Source organism: Vicia villosa, unplaced genomic scaffold, assembly GCF_029867415.1.
Source record: "Vicia villosa cultivar HV-30 ecotype Madison, WI unplaced genomic scaffold, Vvil1.0 ctg.006624F_1_1, whole genome shotgun sequence".
NCBI classification, from domain to species: Eukaryota; Viridiplantae; Streptophyta; class Magnoliopsida; order Fabales; family Fabaceae; genus Vicia; species Vicia villosa.
Window position 1 is genome coordinate 45,120 of NW_026706790.1, and position 16,598 is coordinate 61,717.

A 16,598-nucleotide genomic window follows, 5' to 3' on the forward strand; every position below is an offset into this window, starting at 1 on the left:
TTTCACCTACATCTTTTTTCTAATACTACTTCAAACATCTACTTTTAATATAATAAAGTAACATACATATGAAATTCTCTCAATATCCCTTTAATCTTTCAATTTGAGGGTCATAATCGGGGACACAGCGGTAATTGCATAAACCTTAATTAATTTAATTAAAAATATGTATCCCATAATCATTGCATTACTTTTCAGTTGTCCAAAATCTTTTCCATAATTAATATATCTCTCATGCTTTTGTAGAGGGTTGTGCAACGCTGCATGGAATAGAGCAAAACCATTTGCACGCTTTCTGTCATTTGCAGGCTCAAGAAAATTTCACTTCTTCTATCATCCTTCTATATATATGATGGCTTTTCATTTCAAGCCCCAAACCCTACATTTGGCTTATCTTCCTCTTCTGCTTTCGCCCATCAATATTAGCTTTTTATTTTTCATGTATGGATTGCGATACATCTCCTTCCATGCCACACTTTTAGTTGTTACTCTAAACGGCTATTGTTTTAATCTGTCTATTTTTCCATTTCTGCAGAATATGAGTCGTAAATTTGACTGCATAAGAGACATCAGCGACAGGAAGGAAACATGGAGACTGGCTGTTCGAATTATTGATGTATGGAGCGTTGTTAACAGTAAGGGTGCTGAACATCTGGAGATGGTTATCATGGATGCTGCGGTATAAGAAATTCGTTTTCGTTTAATGTTCCATTTTTTCATTATTAGCAATGCAATGACTGCGATTAACCATAGTTTACAATACATATGTTGTTAGGGTGATCGAATTCAAGTTTTGATTAGGGCTGATCATACAGATAAGTGGAAACCAAGAATTCAAGAGAATATGACTTGCATAATCAACAACGGGACTGTATTTGATAACGATTTCCAGTGGAAGCTGTGTGACCATTCAAAGAAATTCGTGTTCCTTGGTGGTACGACCATGAAACAAATGGATTTACAAAATATGCCTCCTCTGAAGTATTATTTCAAAAAGTTTTGCGAAATCAATGCTGGAAAATGTCATCTTAACAGGCTTGAAGGTAGAAAAAAATATTAAGCACCCTTTTATTCTTATAAGGATCCATTTACTTATAACATTTGCCATACTTGATCTCTTTTGCAGATATTATAGGCGTTGTACATGAGATAAACAATATGCAATCAAACACTCCAGGAAAGAAGACATTTGTGGCCCTCAGTATCAAAGATTTGAGGTACATTTGTTACCATTAATCCTCTTTCAGTATGTATTTTTCGATTATTATGATTCAAAGTAGATCTTTCTTAACCCAGTTATTTGTTTAAAATTTCAGCGGCGACATCATTAACTGCACCTTATGGGAGAGCTATGGTATTAAGTTTTTGGAATATTATAATGATCCAACAAACACGGGTGCTATCGTCATCATACTAACCCATGCAATGATCAAGGATTCTCAGGGTTTGCTTTTATTTTATTTTTTTCTGCTGTTGCCTTATCACATTTTTTCAACTATGTTGTAATCTTTTTTTTTTCTTCAATCAGTATCCAATGCATGGAGTGGTTCAAAGCTGCTAATCAACGAAGACATCCAGGAGATTTCTGAGTTTTTGTCAAAGTATTTACATTAGGCAGTCTTTTGTTTTCAATTAGTTTTTTCATTTTGATTCCAAATTATATCATGGATTTATTATAATATTCCTAGGTTGCCTGCAAATGAACAATCCCAAAAGCCATCGCAATCTGCCAAATCCATGTCTCTTTGGTCTGGTGGATCCCAGTTTACAACACTTGAAAAATTTGTTCATAAGGCAAAGTGCATTCCTTTGGGTCAATTCTGCAAAATCAAACAAGTATGACTCTTAAATTCGTAAATGATTTTTCAAGTTGTTAACAAGTATCTATATCTATCTGTAATGCTTTATTTTTATTTTTTAGGACATGTTATGTGTTACTGTTGGAACTACCACGAAATTTTATGTATCCAAGCATGGTTGGTTTTACTATGGATGCACAAAGTGCTCTGTGAAAGCTACTGATTTGAACAATCCATACCAGTGTGTGTGTGGCGAAAATGTTCACAAACCTATACCAAGGTTGTTTTTTGTAAATATTTCTTTTTATGACCTTTGAATCCTTTTTGTCTAACATCACTCAATTAAACCTGTATGTATTTATGTAATAGGTACAAAGTTGATATATATGTTTATGACGGTGAATCAAAGTTTCGGTTTGTATTTTGGGATGCCGAATGTGAGCAGATCATAGGACAATCTGCTGATAGCATGCATAAATCAATGTTAGAGGTATGTTAATAATCTATTTTTTTTGTAAAATAGTATAATATATGATTTCTAACATTTTTTTTTTCAACTTTAGAATGGTGAAGATGATCCCATGGTTTATCCTGACGAGCTTGACATGTTGTTGGATAAGAAAATGGCTTTGAGAGCTAAAGTTCAGCCAACCTTTGGGCAAGCATCTGTTTGGAAGTTTTCTTATGATGAAGAATTTGTCAGTCAAATTCAAAAGGATTATATTGCTGATGAGGTTTTTCAGTTTATAGTAATCTGCTTGAATATCTTAAATTATTTGAAATCCATAGCATATTAATAATATCCTATTTTGTAATACAGGCTCATAGTCTTCCTGCCATTCCAAATGCTGTTGCTGATCATGTTGATACTTCCATTGTATGTTATTTGTTACTTGCACTGTTTTCATGCAAAACATGTATTTTCTTACATATTTTAATAAATCTGTTTACTACATGATCAGGAGTCCTTATCTGCATTTGGAGAAAATGATCCTGACAAGAGTTTGGCCAATACCCCATCAAAGAGTGTTTCTCATGGTGTTGATGCTGAAGAATCTGATTGTCAGCTTTTAGGACTTACACAATATTCAGGAACCAAGCCACCCAAAAAAGTGAAGATTGAGGCAAATGCTTGAAGACTTCATCAACTTTTTTATTTTATGCATGCCATCACAAAACTGTTGGAACTTATAATCCTGTGGTTAATGTTTTTTGGTTGTTAAATTTAAGGGATGTATTGTTTTATTTACTTTGTGGTACTGCATTTTCTACCAACAAAGCTTTCACTCTTGGACAACATGTACTATCTGTATTCAAGCATTTTATTTCAATTTCGAGATTGCCATGGAATTATTTTGTTCAATTTTAATCAATGTTATATTCTGGATTTAGTTTTATGACATAATTGTGGGTTGTATTCATTCAAAAATATATCTTAGATGTTATACATTTATACATTTTTGCACAATCCAATTATACTTTTACTTAATCATATTAGTTTACATAATATGATTGTAATATATGCTGCAGGTAAGAATCTATATATTTTATTTACAAAATCATAATAACTAATTTATACAAGTTTAGTTTGAAACATGTTTTGATCTTGCATATTTAGGGTTCTTTTTAAATATTTTATGAATTACTAAATCATGATCCTATTAATATAATCAAAAACAGTTATGCACATGCACATCAACCAATATATATGTAGACAACATAGATGTTATACATTTATACATTTTTGCACAATCCAATTATACTTTTACTTAATCATATTAGTTTACATAATATGATTGTAATATATGCTGCAGGTAAGAATCTATATATTTTATTTACAAAATCATAATAACTAAATTATGCAAGTTTATTTTGAAACATGTTTTGATCTTGCATATTTAGGGTTCTTTTTAAATATTTTATGAATTACTAAATCATGATCCTATTAATATATTCAAAAACAGTTATGCATATCAACCAATATAACTTTTGCTATTCCATTATTTCTTAGACTAAACTTATAATAGTTTTTATTTATTCATGAAATATTTTCAAGAACTCCATTTTTGCACTATAGACACTTACTCACTCATTTCAGTTATGACATGCTTTGGGAAACTACACAAGTTAAGTTTGTTTCACACATAAACAATTATCATTGCTTTTCTATCATGCATTGGATGTTTAATGACACTTAACGTGTAATAAAGTATAATGATAATCATTACAATATCAAAACTAAATTGGCCTTGAAAGAGATTAATTTATGACTATGCTAAGCGTGCAGATGAAAGTAAAGGACCAAACAAAGGCATCATTGATAATATCTACTCCTACTGTAATTATTACATATCCATATAACTTAAACCTACATATATATGACCTTATGTTCCCATCAAGTATTTCTCTGAAAATCTGTATAATCAAACTAAAAAACCAGAAATATGGATGGTCTGAATCAAAAGGCTCTTGAAGATAAATGGTTTAGCAGTGTGTTAAGCAAAAAAAGATCAGCAGAAGCAAGACTTCATCGTAAACGTCAACTTCAATCCAAGAGAGCAAAGAAGTACAATGGACTGCAGAAGGAGAATGTAGGCAAAACTACCCCAATTAGTAGTCATGATAATGCTCATGCAAGAATTCCATTTTCTACCATCTCTCAGAACATTCCAAGTTCCAGCAATTCGGTTATAACAACTTTGCAGAAAACTCATGCTTCCTCGGTGATCAGTAATCTTGCAAATTCGTTGAATAAAAAACGTCCAAGGGTGGTTACATGCAGAAACATCAATATGACAGGGACGAATTTAAAGAATAGATTTGATAACGTTGTTGGTGAACGTGGTTCTACATCTTCAAAAAACTCTCCCTTACATACTACTGAAATCAATGAACTTTTTGGAGATGACAACGAAGAGGAAAATATGCATGATGATTCGTCTGAGAGTATGGTTTATTTATGGTAATGTACATTCTTGATTAATTTAAACACTTAACAAATTTCTAATTATTTTGCATGTATCATTTTCCATAGGTTGGAGTTCAGATGACAGCATGGTTATGGACGAAGATGAAGAAGATATGGACAATCAAGCTGTAGTAGTCAATGCACTACCATCAGGTTTTTTAACAATAATTTGATCATTGTCAGTACATTTCTATTATTAAACATCCTTTCATCTGTTAACTTAGTTGTGCATTCATTTAGGAGATTTTTACGACATAGGTGATCCAGTGTTTGAATGTCCAAAATGTGGTGCAAACATGTGGTATTTAGAAAGGAAGACCAAGTGTCGGCAAACATTAAGTCCTAAGTTCACGATGTGTTGCGGTGATGGTAAAGTTCAAATTCCTTTATTGAGAGAACCTCCACCGGTGTTACAGAAACTGCTGTTTGACCAAACAAACCCTGAATCAAAACTATTTCAACAACAAATACGTCTTTTCAACATGATGTTTGCATTTACGTCTCCGGGTGCTAAAATGGACAACCGTTTTAATAATGGTAGAGGTCCTCCAAATTACCGAATTCAAGGACAATCATGTCATCGTATAGGTAGCATGTTACCATTGCCAGGACAAAACCCCCGATTTGCACAACTCTATATATATGATACTGAACATGAAATACAGCATAGATTAAACGGATTCAAGTATGTTTATCAATTCCTTCGTGTATTTATTTTTCGATGTTTTATGCGATATGAACCATGTACCATTGATTAGTTTTCATTCTTTGCAGGACAAAAGAAGGAATAGATATTGACATAGTGAAAAAACTCTCTTCTATGTTGTATCAACACAATGTTCATGCCCAGAGTTTTAAGATGGCAAGGGATATACTTTCAGAAGGCAATGTTTCTGACCTAAAGCTCCGTCTTATTTCCGAGCGGCGCACCGATGGGAGAATTTATAATCAACCAACTGTTTCTGAAGTTGCTGCTCTAATTGTTGGTGATGTTGACACTGCTGAGAAGAGGGACATAATAATGCACAAACAGACTGGACAACTTCAAAGAATAGATGAATATCATACATCATATTTGGGATTTCAATATCCATTGCTTTTCCCCTATGGCGAAGATGGTTACAGGCCGAACATTAGACACCGTAGTCAAGATTCCAACAATCGGCGTAACTCAGAATCAATGACTGGAGTAGCCGACAATGAGGATGTTCCGTGGGAGGAAGCAAATAAAAGAAATAGGCTCACAATTAGAGAGTGGTTTGCATTTCGTATTCAAGCCAGAAAGGATGAGGCCCAAACAGTTATCAGATCAAGAAGGTTATTTCAACAGTTTTTGGTTGATGGTTATACAATGATGGAATCTGAGAGACTTCGATGGTTAAGAAAAAATCAATCTAAACTTAGAGTTGGAAAGTATAACTATCTCACAGATATCAGAACCAATGGACATACCGATGGTGCAAACACAGGGAAAAGAGTTGTCCTTCCATCGTCCTATGTTGGTAGTCGCAGATACATGGATCAACTTTACTTTGATGGAATGGCAATATGTAGTTATGTTGGATTTCCCGATCTATTCATAACGTTTACGTGTAATCCAAACTGGCCGGAATTGAAACGTGTACTTGCTCCTAATAATTTGACACCAGCAGATCGGCCTGACCTCATAGCAAGAGTATTTAAGATGAAATTCGATGAGTTACTGTCAGATTTGACTAAAAAAAGTTGTATGGGCAAAGTTCTTGCGTGTAAGTATTGATTCATCTCAAAACTGATCATACGTTAATTTTATTCTTAACCATCATTATTCATACTTTTTTTTTCTGTTGTAGATATGTACACAATTGAGTTTCAGAAGAGAGGCCTTCCCCACGCTCATATTTTGATATTTCTACATCCATCCAGCAAATATCCAACACCTGCTGATATTGACCGTATTATATCTGCCGAAATTCCAAACAAGGACACCGACGGAGACTTATATAATTTGGTAAAAAGTCACATGATACACGGACCTTGCGGAAACGCAAACCGGCTTTCGCAATGCATGAAGGATGGTAAATGTTCCAAATACTTTCCTAAAGACTTTCGGGCTGAGACGGTTGTCGATCAAGATGGTTATCCGGTTTACAGAAGAAGGGACAACGGTCACACTGTCATTAGGAATGGTATAGAGGTTGACAATAGATTTGTTGTTCCTTACAATGCAAAATTGTTGTTGAAGTTCAGAACTCATATTAATATGGAATGGTGCAATCAAAGCACATCCATAAAATATTTGTTTAAATACATCAACAAAGGCTATGATCGAATAACAGCTGCAATTGTTATGAATGAAAATGGATGTCCTATTGAGCGTCAAGATATTGATGAAATCAAGCAGTATATTGACTGTAGGTATGTTTCTCCCAGTGAAGCATCCTGGAGGATTTATGGTTTCCCCATTCATGGAAGGAGACCAGCTGTGGAGAGATTACACTTCCATTGCGAAGGTCAACATTCAGTCTACTATACTGACATCAGCAATGTTTCCAATGTCCTTGATAAACCAAGCGTAACTGAATCGATGTTTACGGCATGGTTTGAAGCTAATCAGAAATACACCGAAGCTCAACAGTTAACTTATAGCAATTTTGTTTCAAAGTTTGTATATGTCAAAAAGAAAAGAGAGTGGAAACCCAGGCAGAGGGGTTACACAATTGGCAGGTTAATTTGGGTTCCTCCAACTACAGGAGAATTGTACTTTCTCAGAATGATGCTTACACATGTCAAGGGCCCTCGAAATTATTCAGAACTGAAAATAGTTAACAACGTCAAATACGATACTTTCCGTGATGCATGTTTTGCAATGGGATTTATTGGGGATGATCGTGAATTTATAGCTGCTATTTCAGAGGCATTTCAGTGGGGTTCTGGCCACTATTTAAGATTGCTTTTTGTCCACATGTTGTTGTCAAGTAGCATTAACAGACCAAGGCATGTGTGGAGCAAAACAAGGGATCTTCTATCTGATGGAATTCTTTACTCTCAGCAGACTATTGCCAACAACAGAGGTAACATTTTATTGAAAAAATGAATTAGATATAAACTTCATTAACTTCATTTTTTAAATAATTCTTTTGCAAACTTCTGTCAAATAGGTTTGAGGTTGTCAGAACAAGAAATATACAATCTAACTTTGATTGAGATAGAAAAGTTACTACAACGTAACCGTAAGAGCCTGAGCGACTTTCCTGGGATGCCAAAACCACAAGGATATGTTCCCGAAGAATTTGGCAACAAGCTTATTTACGAAGAGCGGAACTACAATCCCGATGAACAACTTCAAGAATTTAACATGCTGTATCAGAATCTCACAGGTTTCTTCACTGTCCATTTGAAATCTGTTATAAATGTAAAACCAAATTAACAATAGCATAGCATAGTATCTTATGATTGTTTAAGAATAATTTCCTAATTACCAACAGATGAACAGAGGGATGTATTTAAGAAAATCATGATGGCCGTGAACAACCAGAATGGAGGCGTGTTCTTTCTTTATGGTTACGGCGGTACAGGCAAAACCTATATGTGGAGAACACTAGCTTCTTATATAAGATCAAAGAAACAAATATGTCTGACAGTTGCTTCTTCTGGGATTGCCTCACTATTACTTCCAGGTGGCCGGACGGCGCATTCTAAATTCAAAATTCCGATTCCCACGCTTGAATCTTCGACATGCGACATTAACAAAGGGAGCGATAGAGGTGATCTACTAAAACTATCAAAGTTGATAATCTGGGACGAGGCTCCAATGTGTCACAAATTTTGTTTTGAGGCATTGGATAAAACTATGAAGGATATCATGGGTGGATCCAAAGCATCAAATAAAATATTTGGAGGTAAGGTAATAGTCTTTGGCGGTGATTTCAGGCAAATTCTTCCAGTGATTCCAAGAGGCAGCCGCTCGGATATAGTTCATGCTACAATCAATTCATCATACATATGGGATCACTGCAAGGTTTTGAAACTCACAAAGAATATGCGACTACAGCAGTCGGCAAATACCACCAGTTCCGCAGAGTTAAGACAATTCTCAGATTGGATTTTAACTGTTGGAGATGGGAAGATATCAGAACCAAATGATGGTTACGCAGAGATCGACGTTCCTAAAGATCTGTTGATCTCTAATTTTGATGATCCCCTTCAGGCAATATTTGAATACACCTATCCAAATTTTGCCGTTAATTACAATAATGTGGATTTTCTACAGTCAAGGGCAATATTAGCTGGAACCATAGAGACTGTTGATCAAATCAATCAGTATATTTTAGAATTTGTTCCCGGTAATCAACATTTTTTTATAATATTGCGTTTTGTATTTTATTTTTTCATGCCCAATATTATTTACAACAACAAATAACATTGTCAACCCGCAGGTCAAGAGAAAGAGTATTTAAGCTCGGATTCAGTTGATACAACAGACGGTGACGGCAATGAATCTTTTGATGTGTTAACTCCAGAGTTTTTGAATGCCTTGCAAACTTCCGGTGTCCCCAATCATAAAATCAAATTGAAGATCGGTACACCAATAATGCTGCTCAGGAATATTGACCAAGCAGAAGGCCTTTGCAATGGAACACGTCTCATTGTTACCAAATTGGCCGATCATGTTATAGAAGCAAAAATTATTTCTGGAAAGAACATTGGTGGTATTGTATACATTGCACGAATGGATATAACTCCGACTCAATCACCATGGCCCTTCCGAATGACCAGAAGACAGTTTCCTATAATGGTATGCTACGCTATGACAATCAACAAATCTCAAGGTCAATCTTTAGATTTCGTCGGTATATATTTGCCAAGAAGCGTGTTCAGTCATGGTCAATTTTATGTGGCAGTATCAAGAGTGAAGAGCAAAAAGGGTCTAAAGATTTTAATTCACGACAAAGACAAACAACCATTGTCGGCGACGACGAATGTCGTTTTCAAAGAAGTCTTTGAAAATTTATAATTGGACAATTAAATGTTCCATTCAATTAGTATTTTGACATTTTAAACGCCATGCACGTTAATCATTTAAAGTTCTGGAGATTCTAATGAAGATCTTGAAGGATACTATGATTTTTTCGTAGATGCACAATATTTTTTTTTGTATGGGCAATATATAGTATATGCAACTCATGGATATATATTTTTTGCAATTCACACATTCTTCAATTATATATCATTAGGAACAAATGCCATAAAGAAACAGAAACATGCTCTAAAAGAATTACATCATAAAAAGATCCCCTTTTTAATAAAACAGCTCCACCAAACAATATAAAACTGTAATTCTTTTTAAGACTAAATCACTTTGTTACCATACAGTATAGCATTTGCAACATCATTCATAGAAATAAACAGAGGTAAAACTAAATCGCAGTCAACATAAATTCCATATTCTTAAACAAACACCATTCACAACACAAAGTCTAAAAATAAAAAACATCCAACCCAACACAAACTATAAAGATAACAAACAACCAACCCAACACATTACCTTCGTATTAAATCATACCAGCAACATCAATTCCTGTTCACTAACCGAACAAACATCAGATCTGAAAATGGAATCATTGAGAATTCCAGCACGTCTCCTGATTTAAGTTTTTTCTCTCTTGCAAAAGAGTACCATCCAACCCCAATATGTATTTCATACTCATTCCTTCTGGCCCTAAGAATTTCGCACTGATATCCTTTTCCATCAACAAGATCTACCATCCTTATTGCATTCTGCGTCTTTCCAAAGCACGTCTTCGATATTTCCATAGGAACATTCTGCAGATTTTACAACATGCATGATATGTACATGAGCTTTACAAATATATACATAAATACATTAAATTTTTCAAGATATTTACCAGTGCATTTTGTCCATGCATGTTTGATTCTGTGACATGCTTCCTCCACTTTACTTCACCACTATAATCAGCAATGCATTCCTCTTCAGTAAGAAATCCATGGTTTATGAGATTTTTTAACATTTTATCTTGCTCTTCGTCGAACTCTTTAATGATTTGACGTGCCCACTCAAGGGAGTCTCTTTCCGGATCACTTAAACATTATATACAACAGTACAATTATTCTACAAATTATAACAAAATTTTTCGAATATAACTATTCATTGTTTTTTTTTTTGTTGTTAAGAACAACAGTCATATTAGAACAGATCTAACAAAAACCTTTAATAAATACTAAGTTATCAACTATACATCCCCAATTGAGATCAATTTTTCAGTGCATGCAAAACTAGAGAAGTCTGAAATTTTTTTATGTAAGAAGAAATTTTCTTTAAGCATGCATTTTACACTTACCTGCTGGAAGGAGAAGGAACAAATGGTACCCCCCACTTCACCATTTTCCAAAGTGTTAATGATAATAGAGCAAGATTTTATCATTTATCAAAAACTTCCTATATATGCCCTTAGGTATACACTTACAGTTTGGGCCGTGAAAATTGATGGGCCTTTATTCTATAGGACATAAAAACCAAAGACAATTTAAAATAATATTCATCATTACACTTTGTAACATGTATATATATATTGTAAACCATACATCATTACTTTTTTAAATTTTGTTATATATGTTTCAATATATTTCCTTTTTTATTCGCAGTACAAAATAAATTAATTCATTTATTTTTTTTTATTATTAATAACATATATTTAAATATCTAATAGAGTATGGACTTATGTTTTTTTGAAATATTTTTCACTTTCTTAACAGATACAGAAAAAAATGAATTCATATTCTAAATGACAGCATTCTAACAAAATAATAGTTTTGATTTTACAAACATATGGATTCACCGATTCACAATAAAGTTAGGTGCCAAAATAGTCATCCATAACATATAAATATACTTATATATACCATAACAGCAGAATTATAAAAAAGATGCAACCAATAGAAGTTAAACAAAAAACATAGTTGAGTTTTCATAGAGTTAAGGAACACTGCAGTCACAGTTCAAAACAAAATTCCATCCAACAAAAACATTTAAATTCCCCCATACATAAGGGAAGAAGAGTTTATACTGAAAACACTTAATAAACATAATGGTTAACAAGTTCTTCCACAAATTTCCAAGACCCATCATTTCTTCTTCATCGTAACATAAATGAAACTACCATGTCGGGCCAATTGACAGGTAAGTTTGTCACCTCTCTTGAACCCTTTGGCCTTCACGTATGCGTACCAGCCTTTGGTCATGTATTTCTCAGATGGACTTGGAACCCCGTTACGATATGCCGTCTTCACAGTACACTTGAATTGTTGATACAGATCACAATCTCTAATGGTTACCTCATTCTGATTTCTTGCCAAGCAGTCTAATGCTATCTGCTTAGGGAAATGCTGCAACAACACAGAGATTCCATTGATCAAACACTTGACATAGTGAAGAATTAAAATACAAGGTAAATTTCGAGCATGCTTACCTGGACATTATCCTTCTTTACTTTTGAATTCTTAATAGCAATATCCCAGCAGTAAGTCGGCTTTCCCCCCCACATCCTTATCCTAACATTTGATACATTTTTGCCCTTCCGTGCAAGTTTCACAGTACTTTTCGTTTTCCCATCTGCATCAGCTCTTTTGTTGGCAGTCCTGCACTCAGCCTGCATATTTGTACTCTTACAAAGGACACTTGCTTTGTTTCCAACTGTTTTCTCAACAACAGTGTTGGAGTTCTCAGTGGTTTTGCTATTTGGTTGATTATCATTCCCAGAGACAAGGGGGACATCATTTTGTTCAACCTTAACATCCCTTATAATAACAGCTGTGTTGACGACATTGGAAACAACTACAGGGGCATTCTTTGAAGTTTCTGCAAATGTAACAGATTTCTTTGATTTTGTCTTATCTTTTCTAACAGACCTGGCACAAAGATTTTTTTTCAGAACCATCTGCAACCTCATTCACGAGTTTCTCTATCTCAATCAATGCAGTCTCCTCACTGGAAGAGCAGTTGTAACTCCGTTAGGACGTTTTGAAGGAAAAAATAAACAATAATAATCCTAAGTCTTACTTAAATAAGCTTAAAATTTCAAGATTAAGAACTTGAAAACAGATATAAGATGACAATCTGGAACGATAACGAAAACTATTACAAAATAATGAGTAACACTAACAGCCTAACAAAGATAAGTCAGACTTTCACAATATTCCGAAACGGGAACTTCAGAAATAGTAAGGGTTATACTCCATTTACATCATTTTCTAAAACTCACACAAAACCATTTTTATCATTCAGATTTAATCAAAAAACCCTAAACCCTAAATAAATCGGGGCTGGAAAAAATAAAAACAACCCAAATAGAGGAGGAAATAATGTTTCTGACCTCATGACACCATCATCGTCGTCTGATATCCACCCATGCGTTGGCTTTCGTCCACCTCTAACCGTCTTCATTTCTTAGTATGTTGAGAAGAAATGCCTTTTTTTTTTTGCTAAACAAGAGGAATGAAATCAGTAAAACTGATGTGATGTGAATAGTTCAAAATATATCATGACTATACCTTGCACGCTTCAGTTTCCCCAGACTTTTTCAATAAATGACACCTATTTAACCAATCATAACTGTTCCCTATTAACCACGGTGTAACCAAATCAATTAATAAACATTTGGAACAACGCTTTGCATTTGTAACTAAAAAAATGCATTCATGTTATCAGTATCCGTTAACCTCAAATATACATGCACACAATACTTTTTCTATCTTCACCCATACCATGCATTGTTTTTTATATTTTTTTATATCCTATTTTTTGTTTGTTTTTTATTACCTACTCTTTACCATATTTGCCGGAATTCTAAACAGCAAAAAAGTTGAATAAGAATTTTTTTTTTTATACCTATATAGTAGAATCAATTTTTTATGGCCAATTATTACATGCTATCCACTAATTTTAAATAAACTGTTAGTTAATTTCATCAAATTGAATAGCAAAATAAATTTAATCAGAGCCAGAGATTAAGTCACATATTATTTTATAAATACTTGAATATATCATTTTTTAAATTATTATATATATGTTAGAGCAAAAATTGTTGATCAAATATTTTGAAGTTGTTTTTTTTCACTTAGGTAAGTATTATGAATAAATAAATAATTTTTTTAAAAATACTATACATATTTTAAATAAACTGTTAGTTAATTTCATCAAATTGAATAGCAAAATAAATTTTATCAGAGCCAGAGATTAAGTCACATATTATTTTATAAATACTTGAATATATCATTTTTTAAATTATTATATATATGTTAGAGCAAAAATTGTTGATCAAATATTTTGAAGTTGTTTTTTTTCACTTAGGTAAGTATTAGGAATAAATAAATAATTTTTTTAAAAATACTATACATATTTTTAAAACACTTAATATTCTATTAAAAAAAGTATAAATAATCTTAAACATTTAATGTTTTTAAAAAAATACCATACATTTACAAAGCTTTCACATGCTTTTCTTATCTTCAATTTTATTATTACCAATTATATTGAACTGCAAATTTTGATACAGAATCTACTTTCATGTAATGGTATCTTTATTTTTACTTTATATACTATATATCATTAACACTTTGATCCTATTAACCCACACATGAAACACAATTTAAACAAATCTGAAAGCATAGCTACATTACAATAACAACACCAATTAAACTAAAGTAAACCATGCTAATAATCATTTAAATGTTAAAGCATCCGTCCAAATCATATAACCATGATATTGGAATTACATAAAAGGTTATCAAACCATTGACTGTTAAAGTTCAGATACAGAATATCAAAATAACATAAAAAAAGTTCCAAACATTACATTAAACTTGATAGATTTAAAACAAAAGAACCCAACAACATCATTCAAAACAAACTGCTCCTATTCCAAACTGCAAAACCACTTCATCCAGTCTAGCCATCAACACCTAAACCTGCATTACACAACAATAACAATTTCACAAAATTACCAGTAGCATACGGTACAACAAACAAATCATTCAATATAGATATTACAATAGTTTATGTGTCTACAGAGATGTTCCTAACCATTGTTTCAAGGTTCTTCACCAAATCTGCCCATTTAATCCAGTCACTGTAATACAGAAGAGAAAAATAGAGTTATTGCGTGGAATGACAACAAACTCATCTACCCTAATATCATCTTCTTTCAATACAGTCTTTGAATAAAAATGACATACCTTTCACTTTCAAACACGATCCTACCAAGATACACTGAGCTGGATATCTCAACCATTCTCGGATTTATCTGCAGTCCTACACTTCCCATAACATCAGCCACAAATTGAATGTCTTCTAATAAAGCAAAACGCAAACCAGCCCTAATCTCCTGATGCTTCCCCGCCCATTTTATTCCAATCATCTCATTCTGCCACAACATTCCTATGTTCTTAACCTTACTGTCCCTTTCCCAGCCGCATGCAACATTGTTGATTGCATTCAAAGCCCATTCAGTGTATAGTCTGGTAATCCGCTGTTTCTTCGCTCTCAACCTCATTCGGAGTTGCCTGGATCTATGCTTCATCCTTCGCTTCATCGCGAATCTTTCGACAGGGTCCTCAACGACAAGAAATTTCAGTGACCTAAATAACAAACAAACATCTAATAGATTCAGAATCCACAAAAAAACAATCGAAATAAATAGATTGGATTAATAGAAGAAGATCAACCACCTGCATGCTTTGACGACTTGTGAGAAACTAGCCATTTTTTCTTCCAACTTTCCGATTTACTGTTCGCCCTTTCTTACTTGGAGTGTTAAAGATTTTGGAAGTGAAAGGTATGAGTGCTTCTATCACCATATATACAAAAACCTACTACCTATTAGACTTCTCTGTAGTAGGTAATCGTGCAAGAGTTTTGGAAACTGGAGAAATCCACTTTTTCTGTGCATGTAGAACTAAATACAATCAACTCTTTTTAAGAGCAATAATTAGTTCCACGTTATTAATATATGACTAAATTTTCCAATTGTGTGGAAAAAATAACACATTTATGTCTGTTTATTTATTTTTTTCTCTTTCATAAGTAATAACAATTGTTCATACTTATTTATTCGTTTATTTTTTAAATGTTGAGAAAAAAAAAACAAAATGGTGGTATTATATAAAGTATTAATTCCTACAAAAAAAAAATCATAATACTGATACTAACTATATCAATTAATTCGAAATATTTAATATTGAATTAATTTTTTTTATATACATTTTTTTTTGATTATTGTTTATATACATACAATGAAAAGTTTTTTTAAATTTATTAATTAACCATAACAATATTATATGTTTTTTTTATCGTTAAACCGACTTTACGTGACCCGTGCGGGCGCACGGGTCCTTTACTAGTTCGTAATAAAATTACAAAATACATAATCATTTAACGTTTGACATTTGTAAACTATTGAAACACAACATTTAATTAATAGCAATTCATTGTTTGTGATCAAGAAAGAATTAATAAAATTATTAGTTGGGAGCACTGCAAACACTTCTTATAATTCCGGCGGATCCGGTTAATGGTTGAATATCTCCCATCTTTATCATAGCAGCTGCAAAATCAGATTTGAAAGCTGTGGGATTTTGACTGTATTGAGAAACAATAGAATCGGTAGATCCTCCGCTGAAAAGAACTTGGTCAGATTGTAGAAGACCTTTCTTTTGAATTAAATTCTTAAAGTAGTTGTTGTCAAAAGAATTTGGTGTAACCAAGTCCAGTGCTGCTAACTTTTGATTGTTTGAAGTGGAACTGGTAGATGGACAACCACGTTGGCGAGTGCTAG

General features: G+C 33.2%; 3 protein-coding genes across 3 annotated transcripts; 2 read left to right on the forward strand and 1 right to left on the reverse strand.

Moving 5' to 3' along the window:
* The first annotated feature begins 274 nt into the window (after positions 1-274).
* LOC131643027 (replication protein A 70 kDa DNA-binding subunit C-like) lies at positions 275-3,086 on the forward strand. Its single transcript, XM_058913178.1, has 11 exons — positions 275-679; positions 776-1,043; positions 1,127-1,217; positions 1,317-1,444; positions 1,529-1,601; positions 1,689-1,836; positions 1,922-2,079; positions 2,169-2,289; positions 2,363-2,533; positions 2,620-2,676; positions 2,762-3,086. Exons 1-11 carry the CDS (start codon positions 350-352, stop codon positions 2,933-2,935), a joined length of 1,719 nt encoding a protein of 572 aa, XP_058769161.1. The 5' UTR covers positions 275-349; the 3' UTR covers positions 2,936-3,086.
* Positions 3,087-4,243: 1,157 nt separating this feature from the next.
* LOC131643029 (uncharacterized) lies at positions 4,244-9,763 on the forward strand. The gene is made up of 8 exons (XM_058913179.1): positions 4,244-4,745; positions 4,834-4,920; positions 5,008-5,452; positions 5,542-6,515; positions 6,600-7,820; positions 7,908-8,126; positions 8,235-9,092; positions 9,186-9,763. Exons 1-8 carry the CDS (start codon positions 4,244-4,246, stop codon positions 9,761-9,763), a joined length of 4,884 nt encoding a protein of 1,627 aa, XP_058769162.1.
* A 4,752-nt stretch (positions 9,764-14,515) lies between these two features.
* On the reverse strand, positions 14,516-15,772 carry LOC131643030 (uncharacterized). Its single transcript, XM_058913180.1, has 4 exons — positions 15,493-15,772; positions 15,001-15,402; positions 14,849-14,894; positions 14,516-14,733 (listed from the first exon to the last, which is right to left on the reverse strand). Exons 1-4 carry the CDS (start codon positions 15,525-15,527, stop codon positions 14,728-14,730), a joined length of 489 nt encoding a protein of 162 aa, XP_058769163.1. The 5' UTR covers positions 15,528-15,772; the 3' UTR covers positions 14,516-14,727.
* Positions 15,773-16,598: the final 826 nt, after the last annotated feature.

Excerpts from the sequence above, each read along its gene's own strand:
- LOC131643029 (XM_058913179.1), top strand. The coding sequence starts at position 4,244 with ATGGATGGTCTGAATCAAAAGGCTCTTGAAGATAAATGGTTTAGCAGT. Across the intron at positions 4,746-4,833 it reads GCATGATGATTCGTCTGAGA|GTTGGAGTTCAGATGACAGC; the intron begins GTATGGTTTATT and ends CATTTTCCATAG. Across the intron at positions 8,127-8,234 it reads GCTGTATCAGAATCTCACAG|ATGAACAGAGGGATGTATTT; the intron begins GTTTCTTCACTG and ends AATTACCAACAG.
- LOC131643030 (XM_058913180.1), bottom strand. The coding sequence starts at position 15,527 with ATGGCTAGTTTCTCACAAGTCGTCAAAGCATGCAG. Across the intron at positions 15,403-15,492 it reads CAAGTCGTCAAAGCATGCAG|GTCACTGAAATTTCTTGTCG; the intron begins GTGGTTGATCTT and ends TTTGTTATTTAG. Across the intron at positions 14,895-15,000 it reads ATCGTGTTTGAAAGTGAAAG|TGACTGGATTAAATGGGCAG; the intron begins GTATGTCATTTT and ends TCTGTATTACAG.
- LOC131643027 (XM_058913178.1), top strand. The coding sequence starts at position 350 with ATGATGGCTTTTCATTTCAAGCCCCAAACCCTACATTTGGCTTATCTT. Across the intron at positions 1,445-1,528 it reads AATGATCAAGGATTCTCAGG|TATCCAATGCATGGAGTGGT; the intron begins GTTTGCTTTTAT and ends TTCTTCAATCAG. Across the intron at positions 2,677-2,761 it reads ATCATGTTGATACTTCCATT|GAGTCCTTATCTGCATTTGG; the intron begins GTATGTTATTTG and ends CTACATGATCAG.